This window comes from Monodon monoceros, unplaced genomic scaffold (assembly GCF_005190385.1).
Source record: "Monodon monoceros isolate NGI ecotype Baffin Bay Population unplaced genomic scaffold, NGI_Narwhal_1 Super_Scaffold_21, whole genome shotgun sequence".
Classification (NCBI taxonomy): domain Eukaryota; kingdom Metazoa; phylum Chordata; class Mammalia; order Artiodactyla; family Monodontidae; genus Monodon; species Monodon monoceros.
This window is the reverse complement of record NW_021703778.1, coordinates 84,321,270-84,338,757: the sequence shown is the minus strand read 5'-3', so window position 1 is coordinate 84,338,757 and position 17,488 is coordinate 84,321,270. Positions and strand designations below refer to the sequence as shown.

The following is a 17,488-nucleotide window of genomic DNA, read 5'->3' as shown; positions in this document are numbered from 1 at the left end:
TGTCTCCCAAGGAAGACACCCAACAAGACCTTCCATTTTGGTGACTAGACCTGTGATGTTAACAAGGCCCCATCTTTATCTCAAAAAGAAAAAAAGACCCCAAAAACCAAAGATAAGAAAACTTTGTGAAGTATGAGCATTGTTTCTGAAAGTTCAACACCCATAAGCTTTTCAGATATCATCAACTCCACCTTAGTATTATTTCTAATCCTACTAAAGAGAAATTCTTTTAACCAAAAGTGTCTCCATTCATGGCATTTATTCATGGCCTATTGTGTACCTTAGACTTTCTGGGGGAAAGGGGAGGGGACAGAGAGGTTAGAATCGGTATTTTTAGAGCTAGAAAAAATGTGAGATATAAAGGATAGTTATAGCATGGAGAACATGGAAATTTCATGAAATGCTAACCCTTTCTAGGAATAGATGTCCGATGTCATAGCCAGATTATCCCCTAGCTGCCTTTTCCCAAGAGCCCTGTCAAGGAGGACAAGAGAAAAGATAGACAGTACCTCCAGACAGTTTCCCCCTGTTACCTTACCCACCTGTCTGAAAGGCCTTTCAGGGTTGGTTTATGGATAGTGTAATTTCATCCATATACCCCAAACGACCTCCCATCTGCTCCAGAATGTCTGAATCCCCTTAATAGAGAACAAAGACTTTCACTTCACAGTTAGAGATAAAAAGCTTAGGGAGAAAATGTCTAGTTGATATAAGACTAAGACCAAAACCAATTCACCCTACATTGTAGTCAAGCAGTCAGTCAGCAAGGAAAGAGGAAATTGATGGCTATCAGAGGCATTCATAGTCTCTGGGAAAGGGAAAAGGTTGAGGAATAAATAGATGGGCTCCTGAAAGAGGACCAGAGTTGAGGGAACAGTTGAAGGAAAGGGAGACCAGAAGTGGCAGAAATAACTGCAAGTAAGTTCACAGTTCCTCTACAAGGCCGGTGCATAAGACTTGTTTTGAGTCCCAGCCTCATCTTAGCTGATCTAAATAACCAGCACCACCCAGCTGAGTCTGAAATGAGACTACTCCCTACACCTACCATATGGAAAGGCAGAACTCTTTGTTGAACAGATAAATGCCTTGCACCAGTGGCCTTTAAGAGCAAAATGAGTTATAGGTACCTGTAATTCTGTCTCAATTTCTGATACAGCCTCATGACATTAGCCTGACTGATTAGCATGACAGTTACCTGACTAAGAGCCTCTAAGGGGTTTTACTGAGGTATCTCCAGACTCCTTTCTATAATCTGCTATCTGTTCACCAACCTACCTTTCCCCCTGTTTTAATAGGCATAGTACCTATCCCAATCGCTAACGATTCACCCCAGAATCTTGGATGCAAAAGTTATCAGTAACTTGTCAATATTGCCGATATAGTAAAAGCAAGCACTAAGTACAAACTAGTGCTTTCTAAAATTAGCACATTAACCCTTTATACAAATTAACTCATTTAACCCTCACAATGAGTCTACAGCACAGCGTTATTCACAACTGATTTTACAGATGAGAAAGTTAAAGGCACAAAGAGACTGAGTAACTTACCAGTGTTCACACAGATAGGAAGTGGCAGGGCCAGGATGTGAATCAAGCATGCCGACCCCCGAGACTTGTTCCTCATCTCTGTGTTACACCACAACTCTGCTGCTCGGGCAACTGGAAGTCACTTGAATAGTTTCTAATAAAACACGAGGAGGACTCTTTCACTCATCCCGATTGAAAACCAATGACAGAACCTGCACAGAGGAATTGTTTGTGCTGTCTTAATAATCACCACCTCACAGATTTGAGCCAAACCTTACCCTCAACAAAACTCAAAAACCAGTTTTGATGAAAACGTTTTGCCGGGTGGAGGCAAAAAGGTCATTTAGCAGTGCCGCTGGAAAACTTACCCATAGTTTGATTTCTGCTTGAAAGAGGTTTCCCATTAAGTAGAAATATTTCCAATACATCATTGATCATACTCTCAATCTGCTCACTTCCTGTGCAGAGAAGAATCAAGATAATATCTGCTATAAGCAAGATAAAATAATCTCAAATACCACTGTCTAGTTACAAAGTATAGAAATCTTCTCTGGAGGCCTATATTTTGCTGCATACCCTGAACAATAGGAGGTCACTAGGAATCGTGTGCAATGAGATGGCAAGATTCAATTTATTTAGCCTCAGACTGAAGCACTGCTCATACTTTCTTGGATGATGGCTGTTGAGCAATCCAACTCCCCTCATGCATTAAAGAAACTTTGTCTTCCTGTCTAGAAGGATTAATGGTTTACTCCTGGTTACTAGCTGATGTAGTACTTAAGGTTCTTCTGCGCTAATGGCTGGGCGGGGCCTACAGCATTAATCCAGGCCAATCATTTCTTGTCATCTTTTTCAAGGAAGATTTTAACCAATAAGAAGAAGCCTAAGGTTTGGGGGTGAAAGCTAAGTGCTGCATATATGCCTGGGTGATGCTGAAGTAGGTTATGCTTCCTGAGAAGGCTCCTGGGTGGTAAGTTAAACATTTCTGGGCAGGGTAAAAATCATACTTAACATTACGTCATAAAGTAGATTCTGAGGAGTGGAGTAAAGGTGAGGATGTCAAGGGTAATGAAGAGAAGTGAGAGGTTCCATAAAAACTAAAGAGGTAATAGTTTCACTTATAATTTCTCCAGGAATGATTATTTGAGAGTTGAAGTTGAGATTTTTTTGTTTTTAATTCAAAGAAATAGCTTTAATAACTGCTGGTGAGAAGCAAGGTTTTCTGGGGTTTTTTGTTAATTTTTTGTATTTATCTATCTTTGTAGAACTTTCTTTGAAAAGCCAAATTTTAAGGTATCAATAAAGAGATATTATTCTGATGAAAGAATGTTCTAAGATGGGCTTATATCGTGGATTGTGAAAATGATTATGTAGTCTATCTCACAGTCAAATAAAAACCTCTTGAAGACTAGAATATTTCTTTAAAGGGAATCAGTAGAACATAATTATTCTACCTAAATATAGCATACAACTTTATTAAGGACTGAGATTTATTTCCTTACCCTGAATACTCCTATTTCTTTTAAAGGTTCCATAATAGCATTTGTTAAACAAACAAATGTATGAACAAATGAAACATTTTGAAGGCTAGTAAAAGACCCAAGAATTCACAGAGACATCTTGACAGGATGTATATTTATAACCTGACAAGAATGTATTTTTTAGAAGTTTTAAAAATATTTTTTAAATGTATTCATTATATAATGTATATTAATATCAATCACAAAATACTTGGCGGTTTCCACATTTAGTACTGTCAATGAACTCTGTTTCAGGCTGAGAATACTCTCATCAGCTCTTACTCTATTCAGTTGGTAGAGTTATATCTTTTCTAAAGTCATATTGAATCCAATCGCACCGAGTACAAGCAAATACTACAAACGCAGGTAACATTTTAATGACTCCATTGGAAATTCTGTTTGCCGAAGCAGGTCCCCAGTTATTTATTATGGGATTTAATTGCCCAGGTAACTGAAGTTCCTGGACAGGTAATTTTTAAGGAAATGAATTTAAAATCGTATGTCTTATGAAAGAAAACTGTTCCCTCATACCTCCAACCCTACTTAAACATATTTATATTATCTGGAACAAGTCTAATTTTCTTTTCCAATGACAGCTTTGAAGAACATTCTGAAGCTCGTATAGGAGACAATATATCAAGAATCTATTTATTGAGTTCTTCTAGAGCAAAAGCCAGGAGCTCCCTAATGTAAACACATTAGTGTTTGTTTTGAGGAGGAAATCTATAGACTTTTTTTAAGCAACCACAAAGCAGACAGCTTAGTTCAAAAAATCCGTTTCGGAAGATGTCACTGAACAACTCTTCCAGTGTATTTCTGGATTCCGCACCCAGTAATGCCAATCGCTTTCAAGTTAATGTCATAAATGAGAGCCATGAGAGCAGTGTGGCTGTGAATGACAACACCGACCCTCCACATTATGAGGAAACCTCTTTTGGGGATGAAGGCCAGAACAGATTCAGAATCAGCTTCAGACCTGGGAATCAGGACCGCTATGACAACTTCCTCCAAACTGGAGAAACTGCTAAAACAGATGCCAGCTTTCATGCTTATGATTCTCACACAAACACATACTACCTACAAACCTTTGGCCACAACACCATGGATGCTGTTCCCAAGATCGAGTACTATCGCAACACTGGCAGCATTAGCGGGCCCAAGGTCAACCGACCCAGCCTGCTTGAGATTCACGAGCAACTGGCAAAGGTAAGCTTAAAGGTACGGGAAAGTATCCTCCTTACTCCTTCAGGTGATCTCCTGCTTCTTACGAACGCTATAAATATAAAAGTGTCCAGTGAAGAGGTCTACTGCAAACCATCCATCTTACTTACACAGCTGTCCCTAGTTCCCAATAAACAGAAGATATACAAAAGTGCTTCACAAATGTTTACTGACTGAGGACAGAGAACTACAAACTTAATTCTGAAAGTCAGGCAATATGTGGTATGTTGTTTACAGTTATAGGCTATTCAATTCACACTTGGTTAAACACGTCAAACGGAATACTAAGCTGGTTTCACCTTAGTCTTAATGCCTCCACAACACTTGTTAAAAAAAAAAAAATGTCACTAGTGTTTGCTGTAGTTAACACTGTTGTACCAGCCTTTAGTGCACGTGGGTATTTTTTTATACTCTTTAAAGAGAGAGAAGAGATTTATAAGATTCAGCATTTTATCCCTTCTTCTTCAAAACCTTGCCTGAGGCTCCTGAAGGCACTTAAGCATATAAAAGTAACTAAATTAAAGTACAGAAGCAGCAGAAGCGGCTAAACTTTTCATTGTTTAAGGAATATAGCCAGGGTTCCCAATCTGCTAGAAGCATGAGGCAGCACTTTTTCTAATCTTGTAGCAAATCATTTATAAGCTTAGTAGATTTCTTCTTCGGTTACTTGCTCTAAAATATGTTGATGCACTTTATTTTCCTGCTCTTCTGGACCGCACTTTGGAATGAATAGCATTCTTTGTGGAACATAATTACTTGCTAAGAAGAATAATTAGTTGTCTCATATCTAAATGCAGTCTACTCTTGGCCAGGTTTTAAGGTAAGGAAAAAAAAATGAGTGGAACAATTCCTTTCATATTTATTCATTCATTCAACAATTTTTTAATTAAATGCTTGCCCACCCTGGGAATTCTCAGAATACTCCTCTCATGGAAGATGCTAATAAAGGTGAAAAGCTCCCTTTAGTTTCTGCTCATCCTTCTTTCCACAAGAAAACTTCTCTCCATAACCTGTTCCCCTTGGCTGCTCAGGGTCCCTGACTCTGGGTCCTACCACTGAAGAGTAAGCGACTTCCTGAGAGGGAGCCATGCCCTGTTTCTTTACCCCTCTCTTTCTTTACCACCAAGACTTATTTGTGCCGTGTGCTGTATTAGCAGCGCTCTGCCAAATGGCTGCTTTCTTTAGAGACGTAAGATTTAGATTTTATCTGGGATACCTGCTGCTTTAATCAAAAGAAGTTAGCAATGTAGTGATTTCAGACAAAAAGGCCAGCCCCCAGGAAGATTGGGGCAATTTGAAGTTCCTGGAGTTAAAGTGTCACTTTATTTTTCTACATGAGAAAAGGGGAAGGGAGGAGGAAAAGAGGGAAAAGAAGGTTAAGAGAAGAAGGCACAAGGAGTTTCCAAGATATCAAGATATGGGAAGGGCAAAAAGAGAAATTTACATTATGAAGAGACTTCAATTTATTCTGAAGAAGTGAAATGAGCCAAAGTCTTCATAGACCTGAAATTTTATTCCACTGTACCCTACCTCATTAATTTTTAAAGCTGCATCGTTTGTTAAAATTGCAATCAAAATTTAAATATTCTCACTTCCTTCCCCAATTTACAACAAAAGAAAATAAAATTCTAATTCTATTAAAAAGGAAATGGTGTCAACTCACATTGTTGTTAGGACTGATATTCTAGAGAGAGGAAAGTAGCTGATTTATAATTTCTAAAGCCACGGTTTATGTAAATCTTTATATAAGGGGAGAAAAGCTCTGAGGACACTGCTGTTAGAAAACCATCTGAATGACTAGACGGGAGGAATGCAATAGCTGCGTTTGACAGTTTTGATGGCTGTTTGGGATATCATATTATTTTTGAAAAGATAAAATGAGACCAAGGACTTAACATTAACTTACAGTATTTTCTTTTCTCTCAGATATGAAGGAATGGCAAATTAAATACATTAAAGATTAGGTTTAGTCTCAATGCCCTGAATTGAGAACAAGTATAGTTTGAACAAGTATAGTTATTCTGAACAAGTAATTCTGAACAAGTATAGTTATTCTTTCTGTGTAGTTCACCTTGATTAAATCATGCAGAACTATCCACATAACCAAATTGGGAGCAGAATCAGTATATAACCATGGAATCTGCAATGGGCACATTCCCACAGCCAGGACCATTCTAGTGTCGCTGAGCCTTGTGAGCGCTTATTCCACATGTTCTACTTCTGTACTCTCCTTCAGACATTAACAGTCTGGGCCTTCTTCAATTCATTTCTTCCTTGCTAGTGAATTTGATTCTGCTATTCTCCCTGCTTTCCCCCCATCTCCCAAATAAAAGATGAAGACCTGCAGTATAATGTAGCTATGCTGCCACCTCCTTGTGGCCCTTGACAATTTTATGGTAGTTCCTCAAAACACAACTGGAAATGATCAATAGAACAAACATTGTACAATAATACTCAGACATGTCACTGATTTTGTATACAAAAACATGATAGTGTTTACTTAAATAATGTAAGAGTAGGAAAAAATTGACATAGTATAAGTTAGGAGATATTTTTTTGTATCCCTAATTATAATGCTTTAAAAGCCATGTAGGAATGGTACATTCATACTAAATGGCAGAACAAATTTAGTCAGAAATCAGTTGAATTTTGTGAAAATCCTGGTTATAGCTTCCAAGTTGGAAAAAAATTATATGATAAGTTTGTCCTAATAGGTAAAATGAAAACTCGGTTTGAAAGACATTATTTTAAGTCTCTACCTTAAATAAAACTCTAGGAGTGATAGATACTGACAGAATTTGTAATCTCAATGATTTGAGATCATAGTGGAGAAATCCTTTTCATTTTCTATGTAGTAAAGAGCTAAATGCCTATACTGGTGGCCATGAATTACAGATTTCTGGAAACTGGTTAAAATCAGAAAAAAATGACTCCATCCCTTACTTGCAGTACGGTACAAGCTACATAACTTTGACTGATCTTGCAGGATGCTTGTGAATATTAGTTTATATGCAGACGAAGTCTAGCACGTTGCCTATAATGGGTAGAAACTCAATAAATGATTATTGATGATGGTCATGGTAATTTTTATACCAGATAATTTTTATTTTAAATTTTATTTATAAAGGAAAATACACACTGAAAAAATATTTAACAAGTACTACAAAATATATACTGAAATGTCTCTTATCTAAAGTAAACCTTCTCTCAAAGGCAATTATTACTGAGAGCTTCTTATAAATCCTTCCAGAAATTTTCTATGCCTATACAAGCGTATAGGCCTATCTGTCTAACTTTCTGTCTGTATTTTTTTCAAACAAGTATTGGGACATATTTTACAATATTGTCCTGCACTCTGCTGTTTTCATTATACCACAGACTTTGGAGATCGTTCCACATCAAAACATGCATAAAGATTATTAGACATCTGGCAAAAAAAATCTAGTATTTCTACTTTGTAAAAATAATTCTTTTAGTATCCAACCTAATTCTTGTGCCCACCTTCTTATACACAATTCGTAACTACAGGGCTAACCAAAAGGGAACTGTTTTTAAGTCTTACTACCACCATTGTTGCTGGCATTTCAGAAAAATACAATTATAAAGGATTGAGGAAAATATAAAGCCTTTCAATTAAAGTCACTGTTCTCATGTCATTGAAATAAACTGTCTATGAAAAGTATAAAATACTATGAAAATTAAGACGTAAATATTATTATTTTTAATAAGCCAATTGCATAAAACTGAATTAAAACAAAAACAAAGGAATGACTTCACATTTGGGTCTTTAGGCCGTTAGCAACTAAAAATAATTTGTAAATAAAAGCATTAAGAGTGACTCGGGGAATTCCCTGGTGGTCCAGTGGTTAGGACTCAGCAGTTTCACTGCCTCCGGTTCAATCCCTGGTTGCGGAACTAATAACCCACAATCTGTGAGGCCAAAAAAAAAAAAAAAAAAAGAGTGACTCGGTATAATAATAACAAAAATTTTATTGAGAAATTTTTATGTGTCAAACATTGTACTCTTGACGAATTCTCACTCAATCCCATGACAAGCCTTCAAGGTAGGTACTATTATTATTGCTATTTTAAAGTTGGGGAAGGTTTTATAAAATCCTAAGGATCTTTAAGAAGAGAAAATAAAGACTTAAAGAAGTCAGTAAATTTCCAAGGTCAGGAAGCTAAGGTCACATGGGTAATAAGGTGAACCCATGGCTGCATGACTCCAGAGTCCAAGCTTTTTGTCACTATTTTCCATCCCCAGTCTACTCTCCCACAGCACTTTGCCTCAGCTCATTCGACAGCTATAGAAAATAGTGGAACTCATGCACAAGGAAGAAATCTCAACTCAGTCATGATGGGCTGGGCAGGAGATCCTAATTTCTTCCCTGTTGGAGGCACTGTGGCAAGAGACCATGCTGCTTCTCTCACAGAATTAATTGTAGGTCTCAGTCATTTTCATTGTCATTATCAAAAGCATTTACTAGCCACTTATTTACAAGAGCTACTCTATAAAATGAGTTAAAGAGGTTTCATCTCTACTCTCTAGAATTTTATTTTATAAGTCAAAAGCCATAGTTATGGATAGAAGTAAAGGACATATAATCAAGTTAACAAACATTAAACCACATAAATCAATGTATAAGTGCTTATCTTCTGTAAAAGAACAAACAAAAATCTACAAATGCTTTCTCTAGAAAATAATCTTTTCTAAAGCGATTCAAAGTTCAAATTTGGAACTTTTGCATTAAAATTGGGGATATCCAAATTTATAAATAATCACTAATTTAATGACAGCCAGATAAAATAGGCAATAAATGCTCTGAAGGCCAGTGAAGACCAGAAGGCACCCTTAAAATATTTGTTAGAATGAAACTCTGCAACTAAAGATTCATTTTAATACTTGTTAGAGTTTCTTAGTACCCAAGACCAGTTTCCCTGGGAGCTTGCACTATTAAACTAATCTTTGGAAACAAAACAAAAAACAAAAAATGATTAATTTCACATTATAACTAGTTCAGTGATAGGTGGTGAATAGAATGGGAGTTCCCTTAAAGGTACACTTGGAAAATGTTAAGAATATTTTAATTCTACTTTCTCATGCTGTTTTATTATACATAGCTACCTTTTGGCTTAAGTTTTCAAAAATACAAGTCAATTTGTGTGTGAGCTATGTGTTTTCAGATATAATAAAAATACTGTGATTATAAAGTGTGACCACTGGTGGCATGGTGTATAGTAACTTTAAAAACAAGAAAAAAAATCCCTCTCATTTTCATAATTTAAAATACTCCCCTTTACCACAAAGGGATAGCAATGTATAAACACAATAATATTGATCAATAAGATATAGAAATATGATTAGAATTACATATTTTTCATTCTGAAATGAACCTTAGGAATTATCTGGTCCTTACTGGGATTGGTTTTAAAATTATTCAGTGGCAGGGGTGTGAGAAGTTTAAGTGGAATAATATTGGCAATATGTCAATAATTGTTGAAGCTGAATGATGGATACATGAGATATATTATTCTCCCTACTATTGCATATGTTTAAATACTTCGATAGTAAAAGAAACTTTAAAACAATGGGGAGGGAATCACCTAGGCCTAAATATTTATGGAACTATTCCTCTTTGATGGTCTAAGATTTCCACCATCCTGAGATTAAAGGCTGAAAAGTTGAAAACATATATCATAGCAGATATTATCTCTTTAGAACTTAAAGAAAAAGATATGTATTTTTTTCTTCTTTGATAATAGCTAGAAATGCATTTGTTATTTTTCTGGGGTCTGAAAAATCACATATTTTATACTAAATAAAATAATTTAATCTTTCATCTTCTAGAAAAATCCATTAGGAATTTACTTAAACTGCACGTGATTGAATCTTTACTAGTTTAACAATACTGGAGGGGGGAAAGTCCTTTATCAAACTTTTCTTTCTTTCTAACATACTTTATTTTACTTTCTCTGAATACTTAATGCACAGGTAAAACTCTTGGTAAATAAATAATCAGTCCCTACAGCTATGCAATTTAAAATGCATTTATGAAAGGTTGTGGGTCATCATATATGGTAATGGAGTGTGAACAAACAAATTAATTCAAAGTATGAAGGAAAGAACTGGTTTCAGGTAGCAGTCATAAAACTTTTAGTCTTTATGACTTTGGTCCCAAGAACATGCACCAGCCAGGAGTCTGCCAGCCACCGGTTACAGCTCACAGCCATGAAGTCCCCACAAACCCTCGACCTGAAGTCTCTCTCCGTACTTCGATGATAAGTTAACTTTATAATTGCTGTTTGGGTTTACAAAGGAGACATTTATTAAAGAGTGAAACCAAGTTTTGCTTCGACATGTTAGAAGAGGGAGATGGCAAGCATAGAGAAATGATTTTGCCTTAGAGTAAACTACTTCAAAGTAAGATTTTCAGAAAACCCACTGGATTTATCCTCACTGGCAGTATCCAGGAAAGGTGAAGTAACCTGCTGGAGGACAAGCACTGAATTAATCGCATTGCCAAAACTAGATTCCAAGTCTCCTAGTCTATATGGTGCAGGGATTTTTCAGCTCCCACATGAGAGCAAGGAATGGGAATGGATTCTGTACTTATAAATTTACCATCAGACCTTTATTGTCAATGGAAGAAATATACATTCGAGGGATTATTCCCCTCTGTGTTATAAATATATTTAAAACTTTGAAACTCTAGCAGGTTGAACATACTTACCTACGAGAGAGTTGAAGATCCTACAGTGACTCTGTTTTTTAATAATTTAGAAAATTATTGCCTTACTAATTTCTATATATAATGATTTCCTTGACACGCCCTCATAGAATATTATTTTTGCTTCACATTGTGATGTCCCAGTGATAAACTGAAGAACTGTTAAACTGTAACCAGAAGGGTATCCATCAGATAGAAATGTTCACTTAAGGAGAAATTTAAAATATCCCATTTATTCTTTAGCCTACATTGTAAGATATTGTTTTGTTTGTTTGTTTGTTTTTACAATCATTGGTATTCTCATCAATCCAGATCTAAGGGTCAAAGTTACCATCAGAATTCGTAAGAGAGCAGAGCAGTTTCCTGAACCAAACCCTCAAGTTCAGGTTTAATCAGGAAACATGGGTTTTATTGCCAAGATTGCCTTTAAAAAGTGAGTGACTAAAGTTCTGTCTCATGGACTCCCCAATTAACCCAGAAAGAGGAAATTGCCTTCTCCTTGACTGAGTAACCGCTGATGGTCTGGCCATGGGATCTTTTTTTTTTTTTTTTTAATTTATTTAATTTATTTAATTTATTTATTTTTGGCTGTGTTGGGTCTTCGTTGCTGCACGCGGGCTTTCTGTAGTTGCGGTGAGCGGGGCCTACTCTTGGTTGTGGTGCGTGGGATTCTCATTGCAGTGGCTTCTCTTGTTACAGAGCACGGGCTCTAGACACGCAGGTTTCAGTAGTTGTGGTGCATGGGCTTAGTTGCTCCGCGACATGTGGGATCTTCCCGGACCAGGGCTCGAACCCGTGTCCTCTGGACTGGCAGGCGGATTCTTAACCACTACGCCACCAGGGAAGCCCTGGCCATGGGATCTTGATTAACTAGAATATTGACAATTTAAAAAGTTTTTCTGAAATCAAATCAAATAAATGAATCTCCTGACCAAGTAATCTCTTTAACATTCATGAGTATTTTAACACATTCCTCAATTCCTTGCTCCCATTGATTTTTCCAGTTATGCAAAATAAAAGTTACATTTGAACTACTCAGCTGCCTTATGAATACAGAATCCTTTCAGAGAAAAATATAATTTTTAATTGACTGGAGAACAACCTCAAATATTTCATCCATCTGTAATCGACTGTATTGTATAGACACGTGAGGATCCAATATGATAACTCTAGCCACGTGTGGCTATTGAGCGCTTGAAATATGGTCAGTACAAATTGAGATGTACTATCAGTGTAAAACACACACTGGATCCCAAAGACATAGTATGGAAAAAAAGAATGTACAATATCTCATCGATATTTTTATAATGACCATATGCTGACATAATATTTTACACAGATCTATTAAGTAAAGTATATTATTAAAATAGTCTGTAATTCCGGTCCCTCCTGCAAGGTGGGGTGCCCCTACTGCTAATGAATATTTATATTACAAATATGGGAAGTACGATAGTCTGCAAAAATGAAATGTATTTTTTAATGTAAGGATCCATACCTGACCCCAAGTTATTTCACTAATTTCTTTTCACTGTTTTTGAAGTACCTACTGAAAAATTTTGAATTACATGCGTGACTTGCATTTGTGGCTGCTATAAATCACCAGTTTCTGCCCAGTTCAGCCTCAGTTTCTATGGACTTTGTTTATCCATGTCTTACATTGGTGTGACTATATGATGTCAGCTTTCAACTATCTGTGTAAATAGGGACTGAGGATGCTTGATTAAGATATTTCTCAGGTAATTCAAAACTAAATTTTAACCTTTAATTTCAGTTTCCCATGCCATTCAAATTTTTCCTAATGCTGTCAGAAACTAGTAAGATGATCTGACTTGGGATTCATTCACTTTCTGTCTCTTATTTAATGTGGCCTGCACAGAGGAAACAGTGAGAAATGGAATACCCGAGAGGGAAGGAAGAAAAAGAAATAGGAGGCAAGAATGGATAAAAAGAAGCTAGGTCATCTGCTTTTAGGTGGTAGAGATCGGGTGGCCTTCAATTCAATACTGTTTATCGATGGCCTGATGAATGGCAGGCCCTTGGTTGGTATTGAGAAGTAACCCATACCACCATCTTCCTCCAATTCAGTTCACATACAATAATTCTCATCACATTATATTACATTGGTTACCCACGTGTCACACTAGTATCGTGAAAAAAGTCTTATGGGAGAACAAAACTGGGAGAAATCCTTGCTTAGAGGACTTGCTGGAAGAAGGAGACAAGGAATCAAAATCACCTTGGAGTAAACAGCCCAGATTAGGGTCATCTTACAGTGGGCAGACTAGTGGTACATCAAAGCCCAAAGAAGCAAGAACTCTTGATCATGGCAAGAGCAAGAACTTCAGTCGTCCCCAAATAAAGTCCTTAAAATAAACACTGAATATTTACATCATACCAGTCCCATTTTAGAGGGAAAATATGCCTGTGTCTAAGGCCTCTTAGCTAGTAATGTCAGAACACGTCATTCTAGACTTACACCAGTTTAGACCACTTAAACAAGATGAAGTTGTTCTTTAATAATGATAATCAACTGCTGAATCTAAAAAAATTTCCTAATAATTTCAAAATCCTTTTACTGGAGAAGGTTGCTTTCGGGGAGCGTAACAGAGTGTAGTCTAACCATTAAAGAGTCAGGTAAGTGCTAGATAGGCTAAAGTAAGTCGACGGCATCTGAAATTATTCAGTCAAACCTAAAAGAAAAGCTAGAGAGTTGTTTGTTCTTAACTTGAGAGAAACATAGCTATTTCCTTCCCCATTAAATTCGGAGACTATCCTACTGACAAGGAAGATCGTTTTCAAAATAAGGCCACAGGAAAAAAACAAAAAACCTCAGTAAAGGTTTCGACCTTTTCTATAGTACTTACTTCTTATTTCTACTCAGCTTACCTTTCTAGTCGTCAGTATGGAGGCTTCTTACCTTCCGTACAATACTATTGCACATCCAACAATTCTCAGGCAACGTATATCAAATCTGAAAGAAAATTCCCCTACAGGAGTATCATTCTTGTAGCCACACAGAGCCTTTACAACTTTAGAGTATTTTAAGAATACTCTAAACTTTTTTTTTTTTTAAAGAAAACTTCTGTGTGTTACTTCTATTGAATCTTCTTAAAGATACTCTGACGTGAGTGGAGAAGTTTGGTTATCATTTTTTTCTAGATGGATAAAATGAAGCCCAGGGAGGTGAATGGAAAGAAGGCCAAACACTGCATTAGTGAGGAAGGTTAACTTTCTGGCCCTCGTACCTTGCCTTCTAGAAGACCCTCATTCACTCTTTTTTTTTTATTTTTATTTTTCGGTACGCGGGCCTCTCACTGCTGTGGCCTCTCCCGTTGTGGAGCACAGGCTCCGGGCGCGCAGGCTCAGCGGCCATGGTTCACGAGCCCAGCCGCTCCGCGGCACGTGGGATCTTCCCGGACCGGGGCACGAACCCGTGTCCCCTGCATCGGCAGGCGGATTCTCAACCACTGTGCCCCCAGGGAAGCCCCCTCATCCACTCTTGATAAGCTTTCCTCCCCACCTTGCATTCCCCCTTCTCTCTTTTGATCTTTTTGTATTCTAAATTTATCCAAATTCCATCGTTTTCCCCTAAGATAATATTCTTACCAGTAGAAGAACTGCCCCGTTTCCTTTACCACCCTTGCAGTCTCAGTGGTGCCTAAAATCACCCACAAAATGAACGCATAAACTCCCAGGGCAAAAAATAATCGTCTTATTAAAATGACTGGAATACGTTTGTTTTTTTTCTCAAGTTTCATGTCAATTGTTTTTATTTGCCTCTGGAAGTTTTATGGAACCATGTGTTGACCAAATACCATGTTTTGCTCTCTGTAAAAATGCAGAATGTATCAGTGGCCCCGGGTTCAGCTGACGTGGTTGCCAACGGGGATGGGATGCCTGGCGATGAACAAGCTGAAAACAAGGAAGAAGACCAAGCCGGTGTCGTCAAGTTTGGATGGGTGAAAGGTGTGCTGGTGAGAAAGCTTCTGTGTTTACAAACGAAAACTATCTGTTCAATGTCCTAGTGGACTAAGTGTTAATAAGGCCTGAACACCAGAGTTACAAAGATGGCTGGGTGCTGCCCCACTGTCACTTCTCATGTCCTTTTCCATGCTCCCTCAACCCACAGGTAAGATGTATGCTGAATATCTGGGGTGTCATGCTCTTCATTCGCCTCTCCTGGATTGTTGGAGAAGCTGGGATCGGTAAGCACTTTTTCCCTCCTATGCAGTTTTCAGTGTAAATTAAAAACTCAATAAGCAACTTGTTTTCACCATTAACACTGAATGTGAGATGAAGATCGCAGAATTAATCTGCACTTGGGCTCTTTTACTTTGCCTCTTTGACAATGTCTGTCAGAGAAGACAGGTAAAGTGTTAACTCCTGGGAGACTGGAATTTTCCAGCCTGCCAACCAGATAAATGCTCAAGTAAATATTTCATCTTTTCATAGAGTTTTAGGTGTACAAGTATACAGAGATACATTCATCTTAAATAATAGTATTCATATTTTGGGACATACTGACATTCATCAGAATATCCCCCTTACGATTATTAGCAAAACATCACTGAACAAAAATAACTTGTGGGAAAACTGGTGAAACTGTGACTTGACTAATAAAAATGCTGAATTGTTGAACATTTTCCAGAGAAAACAGTGTTACTTGCAGGTACAAGTAGTAAGAAAACAAAGGTTAATAAACTATTGCCAGATAGAAGCTTAAAAAGATAGGCAAAAAGACCAAGATAATGTATATAACTATTGGTAATTTTGCTAAATGGAAATGGATGAGGTTGAAATTATTTTGAGTGCTTATTTAATGTTTTTAAATATTGTATTTTATTTAAAGTATTGTTTCCTGTGGCAAATATTTTTATTGTGAGTATACCACTAAAATTTATATAAAAATTTATTTGAATTATATAAAAGTTTCTGATTCAATGTGATAAAAATTAATGATGTTCTACTCTCTATATGAAAAACACATTATAGGTTCACCTTGTGGGGGGCACACCTATAAATCATTAGTATCAAGAACACAGAAGTTCAGATGTGCTTTCAGATTCTACTCCAAAGTGTGTCTCAATTCACATTTAAAAGGTACTTGGTCATTATTTATTGCCTTCGCTCCTCAAAACAGATTCAGAATCACCAGAAGACTTAATGCGAAAAAGAGCTGGAACCAGTTCCCATAGTTTTTCCTCTTTGTGTGTTTGGCAACTGCTGGGCTCCTGACAAAGGGCTTCTTGCTGGCTTTATGATGCATATCAAATGAACACTTACAGCCTCAGGGTCCAAAATAAGTATATGCTATTCCATGGAAAATCTGCATCTTAATATTGCCAAACTGTTGCTCCAGGGTTTCATGCAAAATTAGTTTTTTAAGGGCAGTTTAGTAACTTATTGAGATCATCAGGAAACATTACTTTGTTTGGAGGTGTGAGTGTAGCCCAGGGCAGGAGTGATTCTTTTTAATGCAACTTATTTAAAATCCGTATGTTTGGGTAATAATCTGAACTTTAATCAGATCTTACATTATTCTTCACAGTCAACCCAGTTTCATGTTTATTGCAAAATTGTAGAATATGAAGAATTCTATCTTCTGCTAAACTGTTTATTATACTTTCAGACATCAGTATTGTTTTAATAAGGATCTTTTATTTAAGTAGGCAAATCCAACTTCAGAAGAGAGTAGAGTTCTACCTAAATGGGTGTCCAGTGGGTTTTCCTTTGAATGGAGGTTTTTTTTTTTTTTTTTTATTCCGAGAAAATAGACTTTAGTGAGTAGTAGAAACTTACTATCACCCTTACTCAGTTTTACTGGACTTTGTCACGAACTTAAAGCTGAAGGAGTTGATTAAGTCACCATCTGGGTCCAAACTGGGTCCCCTTTACTGGGAAAGAAGACAAACAAGTACAAGCAGTACCCCCTTCTGGCTTTGGGGGTAGCCTGGGGAAGAAACCTGAATATACTTTCAAGCTCAGACCCTGGGGAAAAAGCCAGAAGGAAGCTGTAGCCAGGAGTAATGGTAGCTACAGTCCTTGGGTAACCATCTGGGGCTATAAGTTCTGGCTGCCTTGTCCCCAAAAGCAATTGGTAGAATGAGCTGATAATGCCATCTAGTTGTTCTCTGTCTTGACCATCTTGGCTGGGGCATGATGGTATCCAATAAACTTAAACATCAAGCAAGGAAGAAGGGCATGAAAAGCAAGTACGACCTGAAGCAAGTCATTTATATTTGGTGTGTTTCACTGTCTCATCTGAAAATTAGGGAGCTGGATTAATTGTTTCCCAATCAACTCTTTGAAGAACGTTGCTGAACAGGCAGACACAAATTGCGATTGGCTGAGGGTAGCTCAACAATAATCTTCAGACTATGGGGTGCATAACCATTACCTGGGGAGATAGTTACAAAACTGCAGAATCCTGGGATTCACTTGGAAAGATCCAAAGTCAGTAAGTCTGGGCATTTTTAATAAGCACCCCAGGCAT

At 37.2% G+C, this 17,488-nt stretch overlaps 2 protein-coding genes across 12 annotated transcripts in view; one reads left to right on the top strand and one right to left on the bottom strand.

The window, feature by feature from the left end:
• MYEF2 (myelin expression factor 2) overlaps positions 1-14,830 on the bottom strand; it is an 84,446-nt gene extending 69,616 nt beyond the window's left edge. For 2 of the 6 annotated variants that reach the window (XM_029238602.1, XM_029238604.1), the window contains exons 1-3: positions 2,103-2,415; positions 1,895-1,984; positions 1,548-1,738 (exon numbers count right to left, since the gene is read on the bottom strand). In XM_029238602.1, the coding sequence (XP_029094435.1) occupies positions 1,548-1,597 (50 nt within the window). In that variant the 5' untranslated portion in view covers positions 1,598-1,738; positions 1,895-1,984; positions 2,103-2,415. Of the gene's footprint in view, positions 1-1,547; positions 1,739-1,894; positions 2,417-13,881 lie in introns of those variants that run through there. The other 4 variants (XM_029238603.1, XM_029238605.1, XM_029238601.1 and 1 more) reach the window with 4 other exon arrangements.
• SLC12A1 (solute carrier family 12 member 1) overlaps positions 2,470-17,488 on the top strand; it is a 93,233-nt gene continuing 78,214 nt past the window's right edge. For 2 of the 6 annotated variants that reach the window (XM_029238597.1, XM_029238596.1), the window contains exons 1-4: positions 2,470-2,496; positions 3,643-4,252; positions 14,838-14,969; positions 15,125-15,200. In XM_029238597.1, the coding sequence (XP_029094430.1) occupies positions 3,833-4,252; positions 14,838-14,969; positions 15,125-15,200 (628 nt within the window). In that variant the 5' untranslated portion in view covers positions 2,470-2,496; positions 3,643-3,832. Of the gene's footprint in view, positions 2,497-2,611; positions 2,632-3,642; positions 4,253-14,837; positions 14,970-15,124; positions 15,201-17,488 lie in introns of those variants that run through there. The other 4 variants (XM_029238593.1, XM_029238598.1, XM_029238595.1 and 1 more) reach the window with 4 other exon arrangements.